The 24669-nt window shown below is 38.2% G+C and overlaps 1 protein-coding gene across 1 annotated transcript; it reads left to right on the top strand.

Annotated features, from left to right (window-relative positions):
* Positions 1-589: 589 nt before the first annotated feature.
* sod1 (superoxide dismutase 1, soluble) lies at positions 590-12657 on the top strand. Its single transcript, XM_053516133.1, has 5 exons — positions 590-749; positions 3365-3461; positions 3565-3634; positions 7429-7546; positions 12349-12657. The coding sequence occupies exons 1-5, from the start codon at positions 690-692 to the stop codon at positions 12454-12456; spliced, it is 453 nt and encodes a 150-aa protein (XP_053372108.1). The 5' UTR covers positions 590-689; the 3' UTR covers positions 12457-12657.
* Positions 12658-24669: the final 12012 nt, after the last annotated feature.

Consider the following 24669-nt stretch of genomic DNA (forward strand, 5'->3'; position numbering starts at 1 on the left):
AAGAACACTTTGGTAATAAACAATGGCTTTTCGAGCATGACGGAGCACCTTGACATAAGGCAAAGGTAATAATTAGGTGACTTGGGGAATAAAACTAATTTTGGGTCCATGGCCTGGAAACTTCTCGGACCTTAATCATATTGAGAACTTGTGGTCAACCGTCAAGAGGTGTGTGGACAAAGAAAAACCCACAAATTCTTACGTAATCTTTGTGAAAATTAATAGTTGTCATTTTCAAAACTGTTGGCCACGGCTGTAGATGAACCCCATTTTGTGAAAAACTGTTCTGTTATAAAGCTACAGTGCCCACGTTACATAATAAATCATGCGTTAAAACATTTTTATGGGAGCAAAAAAAAAACACGTTTACAATGTTAGAATGTTGAATCGTTAAAATATAAAAATAAACATAAAAATGCTTAATGTATTACACAATGCAAACTCGAGCACATGGCTCTGAGCTCGACCTCTCCGCCTGGCCGTTGCTCTATGCGTCAGCTCTCTTAGACGGTCAGTGATTCGTTTCCGCCTACTCTCTTAGCCAATCAGCGCGCAGCCTGGCCCATCGTCTTACGTACCCGCGCTGCAGAACTCAATTACGTACGTACGCACGCCGTGTTGTCACAATCTGCTGCGGGTTTCTAACGTCGCTGTCATCTCTGTCGTACACAGTTTAAACCAAGTTTACCATGAAAGCTGTTTGCGTCCTCAAAGGAGACGTGACTGGCACAGTTTTCTTTGAGCAGCAGGTAAAGGTTTTTCATGATATCTTTTTTTAACATATTAGCAACAGTGCTAGCGCCTGTTCCTACACACAGGCTTCCCAAGTCACTAGCATTCACGCGGTAGCTTGGTGCTAAGTTCTCTGAGTAACGTTAAATCACAACCGGGTAGTACTTAACATGTACTTTTATGGTTGATTGTTGGTAGTAATTTGTTAGGATAAAATCCTGTCTAGTTACACTGGTTAGTCCTGTCAGACTGTTTATTTGTTTTTAACTTATTTTATAAGCTGTTGTTTGCTTGTATAACATTTGCATGCTGCACAAATGACCTCTGCACCTGACTTAGTTGAAGCGTGGAATTCTAATTCCTGGAAAGGTAAATGTAAGGTCCGCACGAAATAATTAATCTTGGCTAAATATTATAGTGGTGTGTTAGCTAGTCACGTTCTCTAGAATATTTTTGTAATGCAGTGTGCCGCTCCTTATAGCTCGCACCCAGTCGGACTGTTTATGTTGCTGAGTCATCCAGTTGGGCCAAACATGTTTTTACTAAAAACAAAGCATGATTAATCAAATTACGTTCAGTGGATCTTACTAAACCCGTACTGCGATGTCGATTTTAATAAGATAAGCAAATTCTTAATTTACTGGAACAGTAACACGCATAGGCTTCCTAGAACAAGACTTGAGCATGGGCCGCTTATCAAATATTATCTAACGTTACAGGGTGCATCGTGCATTTGGAGAGGGCCCGCACGAGCGTCCGCCTGTGTCTCAATACGCGCACTGTGCAATACATTCTTGGGCTTTAAAGTGCGTGCGAGCTCGATCATTTGAGTTGAGTTAGGGGAGTAAAAAAAAGGCACGTCTTACGCATGAAGACCGGCAACTACCATATCAAGTATTTTAATATCTAAATAAAAATCTAAATAACATTTTCCATTAACCTTAATACCAGGCTAATTGTCTGCCAGGTAATTATGCACAAGAAATATTGGAGTCTATCCCAGGAGACTTGGTGCACTAGGTGGAGTACACCCTAGATGGGTTCATGGGCGTAAATTTCATTTAACAGTAGGGGGGGGGGACAATAAATATAAAATTTCTCATAAGCAATTTTTGAAGGGGACACAAATGATACAGTCAAATTGTACTTATAAAGATATGTCCCCACAGTGAAAAACTTGTGAATACAGTGAATAACTATCATTATTATTGTAGTATGGAGACTACACCCTTATGGTTATTTTCAAAGTTTTTTTCAGGTTCAATGACAAAGCAGATTTTTCTTCAAAACTATTTATTGCATTGTTTATATTGTTTACACTCAAGCCATCAACATACAATAAAATTTAAACATGAGATCTAAACTAAAAACTGTGCTCCCTGTGCTGGTGCTGGCAATGGCAATATCATCTCTTTGTTCTGCCGTCTCTGGCTCCCTCCCTGGTTCTGAATCTGCCCCTTCCTCTACTCTCACTGTCTCAGAACAGTCTGACTCCTTGAGCAGACAAAATGCAGGAAAATATGTTTTCCATACTCATAATAACTAACTTGTTTACATTACACTTGTTCAATTGCAAGATTATACTGTAAATTGGTGAGCCTGTGATGTTCATCTGCTGAACAGCCACAACTCCGAAAACAATAAAGAAATTGTTCACCCCCCCCCCCCCCCAAAAAAAAAAGAATAATAAATCTGTCATTACCCCTTAAATAAAAGCACCACACTTACCTGTCATTGTACATCTGATTTACTATGGTCTACCTGTCCTTCAGTCATTTCTGTATCCTTTGCCTGTGATCGTGACATTAGTATTTTCATAAGCATCTATTTTTAAAGCCAAATTGCCTTAATATGTGAACGTGTTGTACTTACTTGGCGTTTAGGTGCACTGACAAATGATCTTATGTCCATTTATCTATGACACTGCAAGGCAAATTTATTTACACTGTAGCACATTTCATACACAATGGTAATTCAAATTGCTTTACATAAAGAAAGTAAAACTATCAAAAAAATAATCACAATAAAAACAAGGAATTAAAAAAAAGGTATAAAATTTTATAAAAAATTAATTAAGACACTTAAAACAGAATTGATATTGATTATACAAAAAAACAATTCGGACGTACAGTGCTCATTTAGTAAATGCACAGCTAAACAATATGTTAATTGTGGCCGTTATTGTTAAGTTAACAATATGCCAAGTCATCACAAATAAAACACTGCATGGTAAATGGCGTGTTAGTTGCAAGGCACTATGCAACAAGCTATTGTAAACATTCTAACATTAACTAGATAAGTAATGTAATGATGTATATTTTATATATATATATATATATATATATATATATATATATATATATATATATATATATATATAAAATGTTTTTTTTTTTATATAATTAGTTTTTTTTGGGGGGGAGGGTGAGATTACCTACCGTTCTGTGACGTATTAACAACAAAGAAAAGAAAATCGTCTCTCAGACAGGATCTTGCCGTCACCGTTCACGTCTAATAGAGCAGGCTCGTTAGCAACCAACATATCACTACAGGACGCAGATTTGTTCATCCTTGCAACATTGCATAGTCAGGCCCTCCTGTCGATAGTAACACTTATCCCATTATTTTACAGAGTGAGGATGCTCCCGTAGTGGTTAAAGGGAAGATCACTGGCCTAGTGCCTGGTTTACATGGCTTTCATGTCCATGCCTTTGGAGACAACACAAATGGTATGTTTTTTTTTCTCCTTATGCTGTTAACGTTAAGTATGAAGATACCTTTCCACAGATGTGGGGTAGATGTTTCACCACTTATACTTGTTTTATTGTGTAGGGTGCATCAGTGCAGGACCTCACTTCAACCCCCACAACAAGACCCATGGTGGGCCACTTGATGAAATCAGGTAAGGTTTTATTAGGGACATGCTGATCTCACAGAGAAATGTAAATAGCTCACCCATCTCATTTTGTCTTTGTTTATATCCCAAAGCCAGTTTCAATTGCTGGGTTATAACCTGCCACCTGGTGCATTAATCATCTTCATACTTTGTCTGATAATTACAAGGTGGTATCAAAAAGTTTTGAGACTAGTTTTGTAAGATGCCAACTGATGGCAGCACAAAACTATTTTCTTTATGGACAGCAAGTTAAAACAAAGAGTGAATGTAAAATTCTGCGTTAAACAGGGCAAATCTGCCACAGAGACGTATGGCATGATTTGGCAAAATTACGCCGATGCTACAATGAGTCATTCAAGGCGTTTTTAGTGGCAAGCACCCTTCAAGAGCCGAAGAACATCACTGGAAGACAGAGATCAGGAAGACCTTCAACAAACTCATCCCACAAAAATGTAAAAAAAACATTCGGCAACTTGTGCATGATGATTTCCAGAAAACAATTATCTGTCATACAGAACAGTCCAGGCATATCTCACGTGTTATTTGAACATGTGCCATGTTGCTTCCAAGTTCGTCCCCAGTTGCTGACCGAGGAGCAGAAGGAACATCAAAAAAACTCCATTAGCGTGCCATGGATGACAAAACTTGGGTGTGTGTGTGCCACCCTGAGACGAAGCAACAGTCTTCACAGTGGAAGAGCCCATCATCTCCACAACGGAAAAAGGCGAGTCAGGTCCGCAGTTTGATCAATGCATGCTCATTGTCTTTTTTGACATTCGCGGCATTGTGTATCGAGATTTTGTCCCTAGGGGCCAGACCGTAGAGAGCGAATTCTGCTGTGAGGTTTTAAGGCGTCTGAGGGAGGACATGTGGCAAAAAACTGAGCTTGTAAACAGAGCTTGAAACTTTTTGATCCCATCTCGTTATAATTTTTCTTATTTTTATTATTGTTAATAAAAAAGGGCAAAATGCTGAAGCTTGTTCAGAGCCCACATGATTACAAAGATGAGTATGTACAATATACCTTATATTGCCAAAAGTATTCGCTCGCCTGCCTTCACATGCATATGAACTTGAGTAGCATCCAATTCTTAATTCGTTGGGTTTAATATGATGTTGGTCCATCCTTTGCAGCTATAACAGCTTCAACTTTTCAAGGCTTTCCACAAGGTTTAGGAGTGTGTTTAGGGGAATTTAGGGGACTATTCTTCCAGAAGTGTATTTGTGAGGTCACCCACTGATGTTGGACAAGAAGGCCTGGCTTGCAGTCTCCACTCTAATTCATCCATATGCATGTGAATGCAGGCAAGCGAATACTTTTGGCAATATAGTGTAGGTGTGATGTTCAGATGTCAACTATCTTTTTCTCATTTAGTGTTTACAGGACCATCTGCTATCTGGCCTCATGCAGTTTGACCATATGATCCCAATAAAATTGGGAACTAAATTTGATGGCAATACCTCAAGCTGTTGCAAAGATTTCATCAATACCTCAAGCTGTTGCAAAGATTTCATCATTTTCTGTTTGCTAATATACACTGGAACCTCGGATTGCGAGTAATGCGGTTGCCAAGTGTTCCGCAAGATGAGCAAAAACTTTTAATAAATTTTGACGTGGAAAAGTCTTGCTTTACGAGTACCGAGTATCATGTAGCACGCATTCGCTTCTTGTTTTAACACCGATCGTCATGTAATCACAACTGAGCTGACGTTTTTTTCTCTTGCACTGCGGAATTGTGGGTAATCGTCTTACCTGCTCTGTCTTTAATTCAATTAAATTTTATTTGTATAGCGCTTTTAACAATTGTCGCAAAGCAGCTTTACACAATCAAAAGAATTATTTTAGTTTGTATGGAATGTGAATGCGTGTGAATCAAAATGGTCAAATAGTCCCTGATGAGCAAGCTGAGGGTAACAGTGGCAAGGAAAAACTCCTTGAGATGGCAATAGGAAAAAACCTTGAAAGGAGGAGATAACAGTTAGGTATGGTCACATAATGTATAATGTGAATGTATATTTGGTGTAGAGTGCAAGCAGAGACTCCGGCAGGACTAACTATAGCGGCATAAATAAAAGGGTGAGCCAGAAGGAAACACATGAGGGCTTCCTGAGATGTAAAGCAAACAATCACTTCACCATCAACAAACCTGAGTGATCAATGAGAGTGGGGAAGACATCATCAAAACACACAAGTTCACCATAATACTCTACGTCCATTAGTCCCCCAGATCTGCTCCTTTACCCAAGGCAAATCTATTTCCAAAAATGCTTGATTAAATAAATGTTTTTAGCCTGGACTTAAACACTGGGACTGTGTTTGAGTCCCGAACACTATTAGGAACACTCTTCCATAACTATGGGGCTTTGTAAGAAAACCTCTCCTTCCTGCTATAGTTTTCATAATACGCGGTACTGCCAAGCAGCCTGTATTCTTTGATCGAAGTAGGCATGGCGGATCGTAAGACACTAGCAGTTTACTGAGATACTGCAACGTGAGACCATTTAATGCTTTATATGTCAAAAGTAGTATTTTAAAATCAAGGCAAAATTTCACAGGGAGCCAATGAAGTAAACATAAGATACTGTAGGGGTGATGTGCTCGTATCTTCTGGAGATACCTCGTACCGAGGAGAGCAATAATTTTCAACCCTTTATTCAAAAAAGTGCACAAACATGTTGCTCCTTGATAATAAAATAAAAATGGACTGACTAAAAACATACGCATGTATGCTTTACATTTGCCAAATAGATACTAAGACCTAGCTCGTATTGTTTTTTTAATTTTTGCTCCGCCCTGTCTGTGAGGTGCCGAACTCTGCTAGCATTAGTGCGCAAGTCTGAGTGTGATCACTCCGCTCCGCGCTCAACTAAAGTTTTTTTAAATAATCAAATGTCTCCGCGTTGCGCGACACAACAAATCGGTTATGAAATTCTTTGCCATCACTTTTAGTAATCGATTTTTATAGATTTTATCGATTCGTTGTTGCAGCCCTAGTATATGTTGAGCATGTAATTAATTTTCTATGCTGCTTATCTTGTGTACATTGTCGTGTGGGGCCAGGGTACATCCTGGACTGGATGCCAATCAATCGCGGACATGTTTATTACAATGAAAAATATTTACAAATGCTTATTTTATTTTATTATGAGTTTTATGCTGAAAGGTTTGCATCAGTTGACTTGTCCAAAGATGCTGCATTTCCTCCTCGCTATTTCCACAGACCCTAGTTTGTTGTATGCTTTGATTTTCTTTCATTACCATTATTAATTGTGCATTAGTTATATATTACATTAAATAAGTTGAGTAAATGAGCACACTGTTGGATTGATACCAGTGTTTCAGTTTTATTTATTTATAAGTGTAGTGGTGGTAATCATCATCTTTTATTTTCTTTAATATTATTATTTTCAATTCAGATTTTTTGTTCACATTAAATTTGCGTGTCATGATGGTTCACATTCATAATTACAAGTGGCTTTTATCCACCTCTAATATGGACGCGTCTGTCCTCGGAAACATCATTTATGTAGCAGACACCCCGCTTTAGCCGTTATCATTTGCTAGTGCTACCTGAGCACTACATGAAGGCACAGCGGCAAAAAGTTGCATAAATTACAATCTTACCTTACTCATTCAAGTTGCACGATCGTGTTTCAAACATGTATCTAGTCTAGGAACACGTACTAAAGTGACTTGGGTCTGTTCAGTATCACATTTAAGGTAAGTCACTTCAGGCTGGTAATGTGAACATAGCTTTTATGACTGCATATTACTCTAACTCTAATGCTGTTTCCCATAGGCATGTTGGAGATCTGGGTAATGTGCTCGCCGGGCCTGATGGAACCGCTGAAATTGAAATTAAGGACAATCTCGTGTCACTGCTTGGGCCTCACTCAATCATTGGGAGAACTATGGTGGTGAGTAGGGATGAGAATCACCAGAAACCTCCTGTTTCAATATTATAATGATACCCATATCATCCCCATTTTGATTTGTATTGCAATTTTGTAAAATTGTAAAATGTGTGTATATACTGCTCAAAAAAATAAAGGGAACACTTAAACAACACAATGTAACTTCAAGTCAATCACACTTCTGTGAAATCAAACTTAGAAAGCAACACTGATTGACAATCAGTTTCACATGCTGTTGTGCAAATGGAATAGACAACAGATAGAAATTATAGGCTATTAGCAAGATCCCTCCCTAATAAAGGAGTGGTTCTGCAGGTGGTGACCACAGATCACTTCTCAGTTCATATGCTTTCTGGCAAATTTTTGGGTCACTTTTGAATGCTGGCGGTGCTTTTACTCTAGTGTTAGCATGAGATGGAGTCTACAAACCACACAAGTGGCTCAGGTAGTGCAGCTCATCCAGGATGGCACATCAATGCGAGCTGCGCCAAAATGGTTTTTCAGCGTAGTGTCCAGAGCATAGAGGCGCGCTACCAGGCGAGACAGGCCAGTACATCTAGGGGACGCGCGGGAGGCCGTAAGAGGGCAACAACCAAGCAGCAGGGCTGCTACCTCTGCATTTGTGCAAGGAAGAACAGGAGAAACACTGTCCTGCAAAATGACCTTCAGCAGGCAAATGTGCATGTGTCTGCTCAAACGGTCAGAAACAGACCCCATGAGGGTGGTAAGAGGGCCTGACGTCCACAGGTGGGGTTGTGTTTACAGCCCAACACCGTGCAGGACGTTTGGCATTTGCCAGAGAACACCAAAATTGGCAAATTTGTCACTGGCGATCGGTGCTCTTCACAGATGAAAGCAGGGTTCACAGTGATCACGTGACAGACGTGACAGAGTCTGGAGACGCCGTAGAGAACATTCTGCTGCCTGCATCATCCTCCAGCATGACCGGTTTGGCAGTCAGTAATGGTGTGGGGTGGCATTTCTTTGGAGGGCTGCACAGCCCTCCAAGTGCTCGCCAGAGGTAGTCTGACTTCTATTAGGTACCGCGATAAGATTCTCAGACCCCTTGTAAGACCATATGCCGGCGCGATTGGCCCTGGGTTTCTCCTAATGCAAAAGACAATGCTAGACCTCATGTGGCTGGAGTGTGTCAGCAGTTCCTGCAAGACGAAGGCATTGATGCTATGGACTGGCCTGCTCGTTCTTCAGACCTAAATCAGACTGGGCACATCTGGGACATCATGTCTTGCTCCATTCACCAATGCAACGTTGCCCTGCAGACTGTCCAGGAGTTGGCAGATACAGGCGCGTTGAGGCCACGCACACTACTGAGCCTCATTTTGACTTGTTTTAAGGACATTACATCAACGTTGGATCAGCCTGAAGTGTATTTTTCCATTTGAATTTCGAGTCTGATTCCAAATCCAGATCTCCATCGGTTAATACATTTGATTTCCATTGATTATTTTTGTGTGAATTTGTTGTCAGCACATTCAAGCATGTAAAGAACAAGGTTTTTAATAAGAATATTTCATTCATTCAGACCTAGGAAGTGTTATTTTAGTGTTCCCTCTATTTGTTGAGCAGTGTATATAACCTGAAAGAGTTGGTATTTATCACTAGAGATGAATAGGCAAAAATACCAGTGGAGACATGCAAAAAGCCACCCAGCAATTATAGGAAGTGTTTGATTGCTATAATAGCCAGTAAAGGCTTTTCTATTATTATTATCTTTTTCTGATTATTGAGAAGGGTATGAATAATTTTGGACATGAAAAAATTAGTTCATATGTAAATAGAAGATAAGTAATATTTTTTTCACAGTGATTCCTCTTGTACATCGTCTTTTGGGTATTTTATTTGCAACTAATCTGTATTTGACAACTGTGTGTATATGTGTTTGGAATAATTATTCTGTACATAGTGGTTTTCTTCAGTATTTATACTCTTGATTTTTGGTTGTCACAAAAATGGACACACAATAATACATAACAGAAAGGTAAAGCATTATTAGTAGTAATAAAAGGTATGAAAATGTTGCTAAGATATTTTGGGTACTGACTTTCAAATACTTTTTCTTCATTATTAAGGATAGTTTTGTTTTGTTTTTTTAAAATAGAAGCTCACAAAAATACAGAACAATAAAATCTATACTGAATTTAGGCCTTTTACTGTATGACCATATGTTTTTGGACACATGACCATAACACCTAAGTGTTGTTCTTTTCCAATCGGTTATGACAAAGTTCGAAGCCCACAGTTGTCTAGAATGTTGTGTGCTGTAGCATAAAAGAGGATTTATTATGGAAAATTCTCTTTAGTCACGTTCAGAAGATTGTTTAGTAGGGATGTAATAGTGCACATATTTGATTTTGTATTGTTCGGTACAGGACGTGCTGTTCGATGCACATTGTAATCTGAGCGAAGGTATAGGTTTAACTATTACTTTTTTTCTATTCTTTCAGTTTTTATATATAAATACAAAATTTTGTCTGTACATTGGCCTCACTCGCTCAATGATCTCTTTATGTTTCAGGTCCTCCAATGTATAAAACGTAAAGATATCATTGTATAGTATTATCAAAAATGGCTTAACAGAATTTCATGAAACTTTCAGTCCCTCAGTATTTGCCTAAATAAAATAAAACATTTTTGTAGAATGGATGTTATAATGTTTTGTGCAAGATTACATTACAGCAGCCTTTGCTTTTTTTTAATGAGTACAGCGTTTTGCCCTTAAAGTGGGTGTACGCAATCGTTTACTGTAAATATAGAGTATGCAGAACACACAGAAACAACTGTTATGCCCCTATAAAGCACTCAAAATCCTCACAAAACACAAATACGTGACACAGCATGGTTTACTCCAAAAAAAAAAAGTCTGTAACTTTTAAAAACTAAATGTTTAAAGATGATTGGACAGATCATTGTGTTTGTTCTACCTGCGGGAAGTTTAAAACCAGTTTGTCTCATATGTTTTAAAACCTAATTAAAGTAGTGTGAAGCAGCATTGTAAGATAAAACACGTGTCGTTAGAGCAAACATATCCACATCAGTCTGAGGGTGTGTATAATACCCGAACTGAAAGTGTAATGCGCTCAAATCAAAATGTTGAGTGAAAGTGATATAATTGAACAGTCATGTGTTGGATTTAATAATTTACTTCAAACAGGGAGCGTATTTGGCTGACAATGAAAGAAGTACAACTTGGCGTTGTACTGATTACATTAAACCAAGGCGTAAGATACTCAACCTTACAAAATATTATTTCTTTGTGTTAATAATAAGTTAGGCAGAGAGTTCTGCTGTACAAAAGGGCAAACAGACATGTATGTGGGCTTTAACGTGAAATAATATTACTGATTACATTAAAGCTGATCAGCTTATTTGTAGCTTTAACCTTTTAACTATTTCTAAAAACTCTACCCGTAAATGATCCGTACTAACGGTAGTTCTGAGTAATAGAACAGGCAGCATGTATTTGAGGACGTGTAGTAAAATATTAAAATAATATTTCAGAGAGCTAGGCAGCTAACCCTGAATGTTTATTTTCTTTCTTAAACAGCTAACTCTATATTCAGTGATTTTAATTTAACTTGTGTTTGAATATGTTGATTTATAAAGTGAAAGCCTTGTACATACAGTGTAACTTATTTGAAAGTAAGAGGTTTTACTTTGTTTCTGATGATGTGCACAGGAATTTTGATTCGACCTCACTCTATAAATGGGAGGGGAAAAAATTGGAATTAGGACTAATAAGTTAACTTCTGCTACTCACATTTTATAACACATCTGCTCCCTATTTAGTCTGTCAAAAAAAGAAGGGGATGACTAAATTTTTTTTTACCTGTGCCACCGCCAGTAACAATTAGTGCAGATAATGTAAAAGTATCATTTAAATACTCTGGTGTTAAAAGAAGCATTGTTTGCCATTTTTAGCTATAGATAGTGTTCTATTTTCCTTGTTTCAAAGAAAATTTGTATGTGCCTTTTTGTGCATTCCTTGTGTTCGGAGAATTGTGGCCTGTTATGGCCAGTCTTTGTTTTTGTATACCATTTCACGCCTAGTCTCCAGCGCGTTTGTGTGTACAAACAAAGACATAAGACAACAACACTTGGCAGGGGTTTGTACAAGCCAGTTACAGTAGATTGCCTTTGATTTCCAATTTGATTAGGCTTGCTGCTCAGCTCTGCTCTGGCAGGGGCGAGGCTTGGCAGAAGCTTATTTACATAGACACTGAAACGGCACAACGGCATGAAACAGGAGATTGTGGTTTGAAACCCATGGGACTTGTTAAAGAAATGGTAAAAGTTCTGATAATCTAAGTCTGGTTGTACTAGTTTTGTACTTCCATTCTCAGAATGGTTTCCATTTGTGCATCTTTAAATACTAGTTATAGAATTGCATCAATTGAATAGGTCATGGATAGTGTATGTCCTCATCTTCCCTAAACACCTTTGGTTTGAACTGAAAGGTACTGTAGATTCCTTCTGAGGCCTCTTTTGCCAGCATCATTGTTGAGTTTATTAATGTGTTTACAAGTGAATTGGAAAATCCCTAGCACTATTCTCCAAAATATAGTGGCAAGCCTTCCATAAAGATTGGTGGTTATATCAGCAAAAGGAGACTAAATCAGAAACGGGATGTTCAACAAGCATATGTTGGGTTGATAGTCAGATGACCACATGCTTTTGGTCATATTTTGTAGTTTTACTTTCAGTGAATTTACTGTACAGCTTATCCTGTCAATGATATTAAATATTGTGTATAGTCATTGCCACTCTAAATGCTTGTCTTGTTTCAGATTCACGAGAAAGAGGATGACTTGGGCAAAGGTGGAAATGAAGAAAGTCTTAAAACAGGCAATGCTGGAAGTCGTCTGGCTTGTGGAGTGATAGGCATCACTCAGTGAAGCAAACCAGGGTCACTGCTTCTGTTCTAACAATGAAACCACTCAGCTATCTGTGGCCAAGACAAATGCCCCAACTAAGCCCTTACGCCAACCAAGGCGAAATTTGTTTTCTCAAAAAAATCTTACAATTTCAGTGATTTACCAAACCACCCTGTTCTGTATGTTTAATTTTAAAATTAAAAAAAGTGGTGTTCCTTTTCATGGAGTTTCCATTTCATTTAATAAAAGTTTGTTCTGCACTACTATAAAGTATGTGGTTTTTATATGAGTGTTTTCTTTTTGTTGTTGTTGTTTTGTTTAAGTAGGTCTTTCTGTGATTCCTGCTCTGTCCACTAGGTGGAGGTCATTTCATTTATTAAAAAAAATATGTTCACAGTTTAATGTATTAACCAAACTTTTATTTATACTGTGAGGGTGTGTGTATGCATATATAATGTGTGTGTGTGTGTGTGTGTGTGTGTGTGTGTATATATACAGCTCAAAAAAATAAAGGGGACATTTAGTCCTGGTTTGACTTAAACCATGCATACACATAAGAGGCGTTCAAGTCAAACTATATATATCAAAATATATTCTGCTCAAAAAAAAATTATATATATATATATATATATATATATATGTGTGTGTGTGTGTGTATGTAATAAACCTTTCTATCCATATTGTTTATCAGTGGTAATAAAGACAGTGTTGGTCTTTATGGAATAGTTCTAAGATGTGTTGGCCCTCATATGCCACCCATATATTGTCTACAGATTTTGAACTCGGCTTTGTTTAGATTTTTGGTTAATTTTTTATGGAACTGGGTGAATTTCCTCGCTGATGTTAATGTGTACCCTGTGCAAATAGAAGTCATCATTCTGTCAGCATATGATTTTAAGTGTTTTTGACATTTTATCTATATTTGATCTGGCTATTAAACAGCTGCGCCCAGCGCTAGCCAGTGTGCACAGATGGTTAGTGTATTCCAGCTGAAAAGACATGCTCCAGGACCCCGTTTCCTCGTAATATGGCAAGCTTTCACATGAATAAGCATGCCATTTTTGCTTCTTCCAACCACAGGAAATGAGATTCTTGTGATTCTCTGAGGACAGTGTTGTCATTCAAATACAGTTGTCATACATGGTGGAAAAGGATATATTCGTGGAAAGAAGAGATGAGTGATCCAGGTTACTGACAATTTTTATATATATATATATATATATATATATATATATATATATTACTAACAATAATATATATAATATATATTATCATTTTATACCTAAGATACAAGATTAATTTGCCATTCTATCTTCATACCCATGTCTTAGTAGTCTAAAATATTGTTAGTCACAATCATGGCCTTAAAGTGGTTAAGTTTCCTTAGGCAGACATAGTCATTGAAGCGTGATGATTCAAAAAGCTGATAAAAATAGCTTTTGCAAGGCAGCCTTTGAATAATAGAGAAAGTGTGCCCTGGATGCAAGAACGCACAAACTCCCAAACTGCAGAAAATGTCATCACAAAAAAGGCCTTCAAACCTGAATAAGGTAAAATGACCAGCAAGATTAATCAGTCTTGAGTTACTTTAAGCAAATACTCGACCTACATCCTTATGAATTAGCAATGTGCTTAAGTAGGGCTAAGTATAAATATCTACCTATAGTACTAAGAAACATTTCTTTTGCATAGATGTGATTATTAGAGTAAACGTCTAAGAATAAATAAAAGAATGATGCCTTCAGCACATATTTTGGGGTCATTAATTATACAGTGGTTGCTAAAAATATTAAGACAACAAATGCCATGTATTTTAGTTCTTCCGGGGCATGAAACATGGTATTTTACTAGTTAACTGGAAAGCTAGTAAAAAACAGCCTATGTGACTTTGGTGTTCTGCTTGTGGAGAAATAGGTTTCATCTACACCTAAATCCAATAGAAAGATTTTTTACAAGGGTGGAGAGGTCAGTAGCCCTCAAAAACTTGACATATATAAAATACAGTTTATATAACTGTTCACAATTGATGTTCCTCTCATTCAGTGATGGCATTCTTATGTGTGCACATGTGTAATGATGTGGACTTGTGCCAAATGGCTCACAAATTATGTTCAGATAATAGATACAAGTTCCTGATAGGCAGTAATCGAATCATCAGTTGTCGCAGATTTAAAATGTATTTCACAGAAACTAAGCTTACCTTAAAAATTTGTTACGTTATGAGATTTCCACCAAAACCTATTCTTTTCAGTTGCTATGGTTTACCGAGATATGGCCAAAAGTATGTAAACACCTCACTCTTATACCCGTATGTCGGCTTTCCCCAAACTGTCCCAACAAAGTTGGTAGAACACAATTGTCTAGAATGCTCCTGTGTACAACTTGAGGTCCGCAGAAAGATGGCTTGCCAAGATTTCTGGGGAATAAATTAACTAGCCTGCACAATGCCCTGATCTCAAGAGCCAGGCCACCTCGCCTGACATCAGTCATTGACCTCGCTAATGCTTGTGGTTGAATGAGCACAAACCCCCACGGCAACATTCCCAAATATAGCATTAAAGCCTTTCCAGTAGAGTCGAGTTCTAACAACAAAAGACATGACCATCACACTCATATAGGCTTTTACACAACTTTCCACATTTAGACCTCTTTTGCTATTATAATAAACTTTCAGAGGTCAGGAACTGATGTTGGCCAATGACACCTGGGGTGCATTTGACATTTAGTGTCCAGTGGGATTGAGGGCCCTGTCCACGACCACTTGAGTTCTTCTACTCCAACCTTAGCAAACCATGTTTTGTTTTTTGTTTTGTTTAGTTTTTATGGACAGGCACATTGTCAAGCTGAAACAGCATTTAGGACCATTAGTTTTCGGTAAAAGCAACATATGGGTGTGAGGACAGGTGGCTACAAACCTCTGACCATATATTGTGCATTCCCAAGACACTCAGTTACTTGAGAATCTACAAATAAAGATTGGTGTCCTTTGCCTATAAGCCAAGCCCATTTTTGTGCAGGTCATTTTTATGTGCTCCTGTGGGGGGTGAGTAGGATTTTGTTTCAACACAGCTTAAATCTCCTGCATGATTAAACAGTAAGTTTACATAATGGCCCCCTACTGCCATTAGACTTCAAAGTACAATGACATCATTGGCACAAACAGGTTAAACTTTCATGTGCTGTTCATTAATGGACGCTTAACTGACATAGGACAGTTTGACTTTAAGGCAATACAGCTGCAATATTATCAAAAGTCTACATCTGATATTACTATGTCTTGCATGAGTGGATCACAAGGTGCTAAGTGCTAGTGCTAGATACAGTTATATAAGGTCACATGTTTTTTGCGTATATAGTTATCCTATGAGGAAACCAATAAAAAGAATATTATCTGTCTCAGTTAGCAGTGACTAACATTTATGTAAATAGACAGTTTCTTCAGCTGCTTGAAGATGATTCTAATGACAAGAGTGTGTGTGAACAGGTGTGAGGACTGGTAGAGGTCATGATACAGGCTCTTTTTTTTCTTTACTTAGTCAGAATAAAATTCTCTAATACAAATGGTTTTTCGAAAAGATTTCCTGGAAATTAAGAATCACAAGTCTCATGCCCGAAAAAAATGCATTTTTAGCAAAGACATTTTTCTTACAACATAAAAGGTCAATTGGAGGTTAACTGTATTTAATTTTTAAGCTCTGATAAACAGTGCATGCATTCCTGTTCTTGCTTTGCATTTAAAAGGTGTGGTATGCATTCAGTGAGTTATTTTGAAACCACTCCACACCCTTTCAGGGCATTTCAGGTCCTCATTTCACACAGAGCTTCTGCAATCTGAGGATATTTCTGGACTAATGTTAGATTTGCAGGTCAGAGAGGTTAGATGCCACCACAGAAGGAGCCATGGTGACTTAGTATTTTCCTACAAATGACTGCACCCACATGACCTGACCTTTCACCTTTGGTATGCATATTATTTTGCCTAGATTCTCTGAATCAGTAGTATAAGCAGGTCTGAGAAAGGCTGGTTACGAGGTTCTGTCTGGACAGTCTTTTCACAGAACATTAACAGTCTTTGAGGATATTTTTTTTTTCCTTCTTCCTCTTTTTGGATCGTTACAGCACATAATGTGAATATAAGATTGTTTGTTGGTGCTTTTTCTACAGCTGTAAGTGTTAGGATCAGCTTCCCCAGCCTCCATGTAACAACATTTATTAGGAAGACTATGGCTGAAAGTAGTGTTTGATCAGGACTTTCTCTTTCACAGATATAGTTACAAACATGAGGGGTTCCATAATGGATTTTTGATGTTTAACAGTTTAATGTTAACTCTTTTTTGAACCCCCCCGAGGCTCAGTTAGAATAAGAGTTTACCATCTGACATAGAATATTTCACAATAGCATCTGAGGTATTATCTTGTTTCCTTATTGAACTCTTTACTCATGGTCAGTGGTTCACAGCATGTAGGATCTGACCTTTGACCACAGACTGATTTGACAAATTTCTAGACAGGAACTGAACCTTTGTGCAAGTGACCTCAGCCAATCAATTACATAGCCATGTCAAGCTCTTAAATCTGTAAATGATTTTAAAAAATTTGCACTTAATAGTAAATAATAAAAATATATCAATAAAATTCTAAATTCTAAAATTCTATTTTTTTGTTCGACTACCTTTAGCGTTGATTATAGCATGCATTTCCCATGGCATTGTTTCAAAAAGCCATATGTTCAGAGTTGCATCCATTGTTTACATTCTGAGATCTTGTGTTGTGTGATGATTGGAGAGTCAAATGACTCAATAAAGGTTAAGGTCCGATGTATATGGTGGCCTATTCATTTATGAAATTAATTCCTCATGCTCCTAGAGCCACTCTTTTGCAATTTGAACTCAGTGAATCTTGGTGATTTCATCCTGGAAAATTCTTGTATCAGTAAGAAAGTTAGTAAGTTTTTTTTCTGTTTAGTCTGACTAGCAAGTGGTTAACTTATGAGTGGTTTAGTCCCAATCCTGTGAGTTCTCATGGCATCATGCATGTACAGGGGTTTGACAATGAAACTGAAATGGCTGGGGTTTTTTTTAAAGCAGGTTTTTTAATTCATTAGTATGGTGTAGGGCCTCCTTTTCCGGCCAATATAGCATCAATTCATCTTGGGAATGACAAATACAAGTCTTGCACAGTGGCCAGAGGGATTTTGAGCCATTCTTCTTGCAGAATAGTGGCTAGGTCATTACGTGATGCTGGTGGAGGAAAACGTTTCCCCATCTAGCACAAGTATTGGGCCTAGGGAATGCCATGATATTGCAGCCCAAACCATCACTCATCCACCCCATGCTTCACTCTGAGCACGAAACAGTCTGAGTGGTACCCTCCTTTTGGGCTTCTCCACTCCCGGATGTGGGAAAGACAGTAAAGGTGGACTCATCAAAGAACAATACATGTTTCACATTGTCCACAGCTGCTGTTTGTTTTTTGGATACAGTCCTGGTGTATGAATTACAGTTAAAATAATTCTTACCAGTTGAAACATGTTAATCACTGCAGTAATTGCCCAGTTAAATATTTCTGAGTATTTGCTTATTTAAATCCATATGGTGACTTTTCTTTAGCAGGGCAGTGCAGTGCACTTTATACAATAATGTTAAAAAGATTGAAAGATCTCACTTTAAGTCATGAATGAGCACAGGACAGTCTGAAGTATGAAAATGAGATTATTCACTAAATACTGTACATGAGCTGTTTGTAAAATGGTCACATTTTGAAAGTTTTAATCAGTTATTTAAATAATATAAGTAACCGATGACTGAACACACTAACTTTTCCAGAAACTTACTGCTGACAAAACCCTCTATCCTCACAGCGTGTGCTCTTTATTCTCGAGACACCCCTTCTACACTTGGCTGTTAACAGAGATTCCGAATGCACTTGCCGAATGTGCATATCGCTGAGACTTTGACATTGTAGGGAATTCCTTTCATAGTGTAAATAGGAATTGAATCTTTTAAAAGTCTTTCAGACTTTTTAAAGTTAATGAGTTCAGAGAGGTCAAGAGGCCTGTGTCTTTATGAATGTGTCTCAAAGTAATTCTAGTCTAGTTGTGTGCTGTAAGACTGGCAGGCCAGTTGGACTCCAAACAGCCCATTTAAATAGCAGTTATTTAAATCTCCTGGTCAAAGACCAACGTCAATGCAAATGTCCAATGTGCTGCCGGAGAATCTGACAGAGAGGAAAAATGACACAATTCTGGCTTTGGTGAGGCAAAAAGGGAACATTCAGATGTACATCCAGTATGAGAGTGCATTTACGGAAGCAAAGTATATTAAATACAGTGTATGTACGATATAAAAAGTATGTGCATAAGAATGTGTGGGTGTGTGTAGGTGTGTATGAGTGTGCAAGAGAAAGAGAGAGAGTAAAGACTTTGTATATGCCATTGTTAATGTGTTGAAAACAACCACTTTTCATTCATCTACTTCAACTTCTTTATTCTCTCTTTTCTTCTGCATATCCGGTTTCACTGTGAGGCCAACACAATTTAAAAAGTAGAACCACTTTCCTCATTCATGGACATCTCTCTCTCTCTCTTTTCTTTATACACTCCTTCCTGTTTAAAGGCAGTGTATGTTTATGATAGACATGAGGCACTGGCAGTGACATTTACCGAGTAATTCACTTTACATTAGGAATATGCACAAAGTGAGAACAAAGATTTGCATAATTGTAGAGCAAAATAGGGTCAGACATGAGCAGTCCACTGTTGGCTCTCCAGCAGACTTACAAGTCACTATCACAGAATCTTAATGCCCAAAGTAGCACCACTTTCATTATTCCTGTATGTAAGTATTTTTTTTTTCTTTTTAAGCAAGCCATACTCCCTGCACTGTGAGCATCACTTAACAAACTTAATTATTCATTTCATTTGCAGTAGCATCCTGTGTATACGTGTGATTTTCATTATCAGTGCCATAAAGACCTCAAAAGCACTTTGGCCTCTACAGAAACGTTATTTCTGTAATTGCTTTTCATTATCAGACCCTGGTGGACATTACGTCTGTCTTGGAGCTTGTATGTAATTAGAGATGATAATTGGTACAATGTGTTGTGGGATAGATGAACACCTGAGGGCATCTCTGAGGTAATTTATAGTGTGTTTGTGTGTGTGGGGGGGATGGGTGTGTGTGTGTGTGTGTGTGTGTGTGTGTTTGTGTGTGTGTTTGTGTACATGCATGTGGAAGAAGAAAGAAACAAATGTTTCTAGGTGTCTCTCTGCTGTTTAGTCTACTATAGTATAGTACTGCTGTATAGTCTTGATCTGGTCAATTTTTCATTCCTGCTTTAACATGCAGATAAAAGGGAAGGAACTTACTAGGAATCTACCAAACTGCCCTGATCAACATTTACATTTGGGCATTTGGCAGACGCTCTTATCCAGAGCAACTTACTTTTTTATTTTTTTATCTCATTATACATCTAAAGGTTAAGGGCCTTGCTCGAGGGCCCAACAGTGGCAACTTGTGGGGTTTGAACCTGGGATCTTACGAACCATAGTCCAATGCCTTATCCACTGAGCTACCCCGACCCAACATTTCATCATCAGTAATGCTGGTGGTGATGTATTAATGTCAAGAATGTGTTTTTTTGCACACACTAAATACACCAGCCTTATCTGAGTATTGTTGCATATTTGGCCAACCTGCGATGACATTGTCTCCAAATCCATATACCTCAATATGTATACACTGTATTTGCAGGCTGTCCACAAGATTTTAGAGTATTTCTGTGGGAATTTGTGCACTTTCATTCTGTAGAGCATTTACAGGGTCAGGCACTGATGCTGGATGAGAAGTCCTGGCTCGCAACCTTTGTTCCAGTTCATCCCAAAGGTGCTCGATGGGGATGTTCAAGTTCTTCCACGCCAAACTCATCAAACCATATCTTTATAGTCCTTGCTTTGTGCACTGGGGGACAGTTATGTTAAAATAGAAAAGGATCTTCCCCCAAACTGTTGTCTTGGTATGTGACAGCGTTAAGATTGGCCTTCACTGGGGGTACGGGGCCTAATTAAAACACCTGAATTTAAACAGGTTTGGCCAAATACTTTTGTTCTTATAGTCTACATCCAAACTAGTAATGTTGTAGAGACAAATTTCAAGACACTGAGTTGTAGAAAGGGCTATTAAACAGACAGCAATCAGGAAGTCATCAGGCTCAGATGAAGTACTAGTGGAACTATTAAAAGAAAGAGGAGAGATTGCTATCGGCAGGATACACAGGACACAAATTTAAATCATTTTTCGTGTCGTGTTCAATGATGATGTAGAATGTTTGAAGGACATATATAAGAGTCAACTCACAAGAGGAAAAAAGTTGAAGAAATCAGTCATCAGTATAATGGAAACACTTTTTGGCCAGTAGCTATGTACAGATGTGAAAATTAGAACATGAAGAACATCAAGTCTTCCAAAACAGAGTGAAATCTATGCTATAAATGGTGTTGCAAAATAAGCAGAACATTTTACAATTCCTGAACAGTAAAAAGTAAATGATCAAAATCTGCAATATTACTAGGTCCCTATTTGTGTGTTTGTTTTAATGACAATTCATTATAGTGGTGGTGCTGTGGTTTAGTGGTTGTGCCCTGTCACTTTATCACCTCCAGGGTTGGCTGGTTTAAATCTCACACTGAATAGGAGTTGTATGCTCTCTGTATGCTTGGTGGGTTTCATCTGGGTACTCTGGTTTCCTCATACAGTCCAAGGACATGTGGTCTAGACTGTTTGGCCATGACCCATAGTGTGCATGTTTGTGCTTGTGCACTATGATGGATTGGTGCCCTATTCAGTGTGTACCTTTCCTTATGCCCCAAGTTCCCTAGGACATGCGAGTTCGACAATGGCATTTAAAGTTGGATGTTGGATACATGGTATACATTGTACAACTCTTGGGTGCACAATAACAGAAAATTTAAAAAAAAAAGCTTTATTTCTCTATATAATCCCCTACTATACTATTGCACTCATCGCAGTGTTTCACTAGTGCTTGGATAGCATTTAGGTAAAAAGTTTTCTCAGTATGCCTGAGCCATGATTTGGACTCCTTTGCTTTTGAAATGCTGCCCTACAAGGAAGTCCTTGTTGTGGAAATGGCTTGAAGCGAGGTCAGGCCTGTATGGAGAATGTGGCAATAACTCCCAGTTGAGTTGTTGTAATGTGCAAGTGGTGCTTGTGAATAATTGTGTGCATAGTTCCCATGGACAGACGCGTCTCTTCCACAAGTCATCCAATTAAACGTTCACAGGAATGACTTCAGTGGACTCCAGGCAACAGATGTATGGCCTTCTTCAAATCGTTTATCGTTCTGAACTTGAGGTCTTCTGTAAAAGTCCTGAATGACTTGAATGCCCATTGTACAGGCCCATGGAACATTACTCTTGAACTCAGTTTAAAGTAACAAGGCTGTTTGGTGTGGTTTTGGGTGCGTATGTGTTGGTAAGAGCACATCTTGCTGTTCCAGGATAAGTCTGTCCTCTGTCCTATAGGATAAGACATTATTCTGGTTGAGGAAGATTTACTTCCTGAATCGTATAAGAGGTAGAGAGCAAAGTGCATGTATTAGATTTAGAGTAGAATGTGGAGTTAAACACACTGACTGATGTGTGTGTACTGGCCGAACGTATGATTTTCAGTCCTTTCGTAATACGTTGCTTGAGAGTAATTTCCGTTAATTTTTGTTAAAGGTCAGCTGTCTGTACGGAGGAGTGGAGGTAAATAGTGCATGTCTCTGTTCTGACCTAGAAATGAGTAACAAATGCAGAGGGAAGAAGGAAGGGCTGAAAGCAGCAGAAGGAAAGAAGTAAAATAGAAAGGTGTGCAAGAGAGAGAGAGAGAGAGAGAGAGAGAGACACCAGGGCTGTCCAACACCAGTTTTGGTCTGTCTGCCCTTTTTGCATGCTCTATATATCTGGGTATTGTTTGCCATGCACAGACAAAGGAGACACATACTTATGCAATTTTAAATTAATAATGATGAAATACCAGCTTTCAAAATCTGTCCTACACCCTGTCCTCGCCCTCAATAAACACATCTGAATCATCATCAGGACAGAAAATAGATTGCATAGAAATAAAGTGATACAATGTGAACTTTGTGTGCATACAGCATGCCCCAAAGTGTAAAGCGCCTAATCATTTCTTGTTATCCAGTCTATTGGATGGCCTGGTCAAGAAGCAAACAACAACAACCAAAACGTTTATATTAATCCCCCCAAAAACACAGAATGTGTTCGAGTCAATTAACTGTTAAAGAAATTCACAGTTGTAAAGTGTCATTTTAGTATAAACAAATTGATGAAGGTTTTAATTTTTTTTTATTTCTTTTACATCTATTCAAGTGCTATACAAATAAAATGTAATTAAACCGGATATATGTGTTTTGCCAATAAAATGAAATGTAAAGCATTGATTTAATTAATTACAATTAATTTTTATTCATTTACAATTGAAACGTAAACTATGCATGGTACAATAGAACATTGTTTAATGCATTTTTACTGACTGCAAAACAAACTGCCAAAACTTTGCAATTTACAAAACAGCTTAGTCTCATCATCATTTTGCATCTTTTTACTACAGCTTAGTAGGGAGCTTAGTAGCCAAACGTTGTGTCTGAAATTTTCCAGGTAATGCACATCATATTATCATTAGGCAGTTATATGCTTGGAAAAATATTCACTTTGTTAGATAATGAATTCAAAATTTATGTCATAGCACTTTCCCATGCTACCTCATTTATCGTCTGCCCTTATTAAATAGACTTTTGTTATATTCACTATAGTTCTGTAGACAGTATGGCCAAAATTGTACTAACACGCCTTGTAATCGACACCCATTATTAACAGGTGTGTATGATCAAGCACTTAATTCCACCGCCATTGGAATTAAAATGGGCTGAACTGATCTGCTTAGTGACTTAAACAAGGCTCTTCCATGGGATGCCACTTTTGCCACAAGCCAGTTCATGCAATTTCTGCCTTGGTAGATCTGTTCCAGTCAGTTCAGCCACAACCACACTTAGCTGCAGACCACACTGGCTCTGGAAGCAACATCAGAAGAACTACGCATTGCGAGCATCATGAGGGTTTCCATGGCCGAGCAGCTTCACACAAGCCTGAGATCACTATGTGCATTGCCAAGTGTTGGCGAGAGTGGTGTAAAGCATGCTGCCCACCAGACTTTGGGGCTGGAGATAAATGTTGTCTGGAGTGATAAATCTGTGATGAATCTGGTTTTAGTGGATGCCAAGAGAACTCGACCTGCTGGTACACATATTGCCAACTATTTGGCAGAGGAGGGGGAAAAAAACGTCTGAAATTGTTTTTCAAAATTTGGGTCCCTCAGTCCCAAGAAAGGATAATGCTAATGTTATAGTACATAGAAACATTTAAAAAAAAAAAATTGCATGCTGTGCAATAATATGGGAAAATTTTCAGTATGACAATGCCCACGTGCACAAACCATGATCATGTCTAGTGTGGAGGAAATCCTGTGGTCTGCACAGAGCCCTAACCTTAACCCCACTTAACACCTTTGGGATGTGATGCAATGTCAGTTACAAGCCAGGCCTTCTCATCTAACCTTATTGCCTGATCTCACAAATGCTCTTTTCACTGAATGTGAACAAATTCTAACAGAAAGAAGAGGAGTGTAGCTTGGCCATTTGAATAAAGGAATATGGTTTTGAAATGAGGTGTCCAACAAACTTATACAGTATAGATGTGATCTATACTGATCATCGTAATCTGTATATATAAGTTATATGTACAATACAGGTTGAGCATAATAATTTTTCCGGATATTAATCAAATGTTACAGAAGGCCTATGCTACTGTACTGTAGGTTAAGATACATGGTTTACTTCAAATTCTATTTTAAAAATGCTATGACATTCATCTGCTTGTCTAACAAAATGAGTATTAAACAGGTCTCCTTCTGTACACACATTAACAGTGATGTGGAAAAAAGATGCTGAGGGGAATGGGACATGACTCACAAAGGTTATCAAATGTGACACTCTACATGCTCAGGGCACATGCGCCCCTCTCTGTGGCTAAACGTGTGTGTTTGTGTGTGTGTGTGTGTGTGTGTGTGTGTGTGTGTGTGTGTGTGTGTCTGTGAATACTTCTATATTCTCAGAACCTAATTGCATGCAAGCTCCGGCTACTGACACAGTTGTGAA

The sequence above is a fragment of the Clarias gariepinus genome, chromosome 17 (genome assembly GCF_024256425.1).
Source record: "Clarias gariepinus isolate MV-2021 ecotype Netherlands chromosome 17, CGAR_prim_01v2, whole genome shotgun sequence".
Classification (NCBI taxonomy): Eukaryota; Metazoa; Chordata; class Actinopteri; order Siluriformes; family Clariidae; genus Clarias; species Clarias gariepinus.

What these genes read in the sequence shown, in the direction of transcription:
- sod1 (XM_053516133.1), top strand. Translation starts at nt 690, where the DNA reads ATGAAAGCTGTTTGCGTCCTCAAAGGAGACGTGACTGGCACAGTTTTC. An exon ending in CAGTTTTCTTTGAGCAGCAG is followed by an intron (nt 750 to 3,364) that starts GTAAAGGTTTTT and finishes ATTATTTTACAG; the next exon opens with AGTGAGGATGCTCCCGTAGT. An exon ending in TCATTGGGAGAACTATGGTG is followed by an intron (nt 7,547 to 12,348) that starts GTGAGTAGGGAT and finishes GTCTTGTTTCAG; the next exon opens with ATTCACGAGAAAGAGGATGA.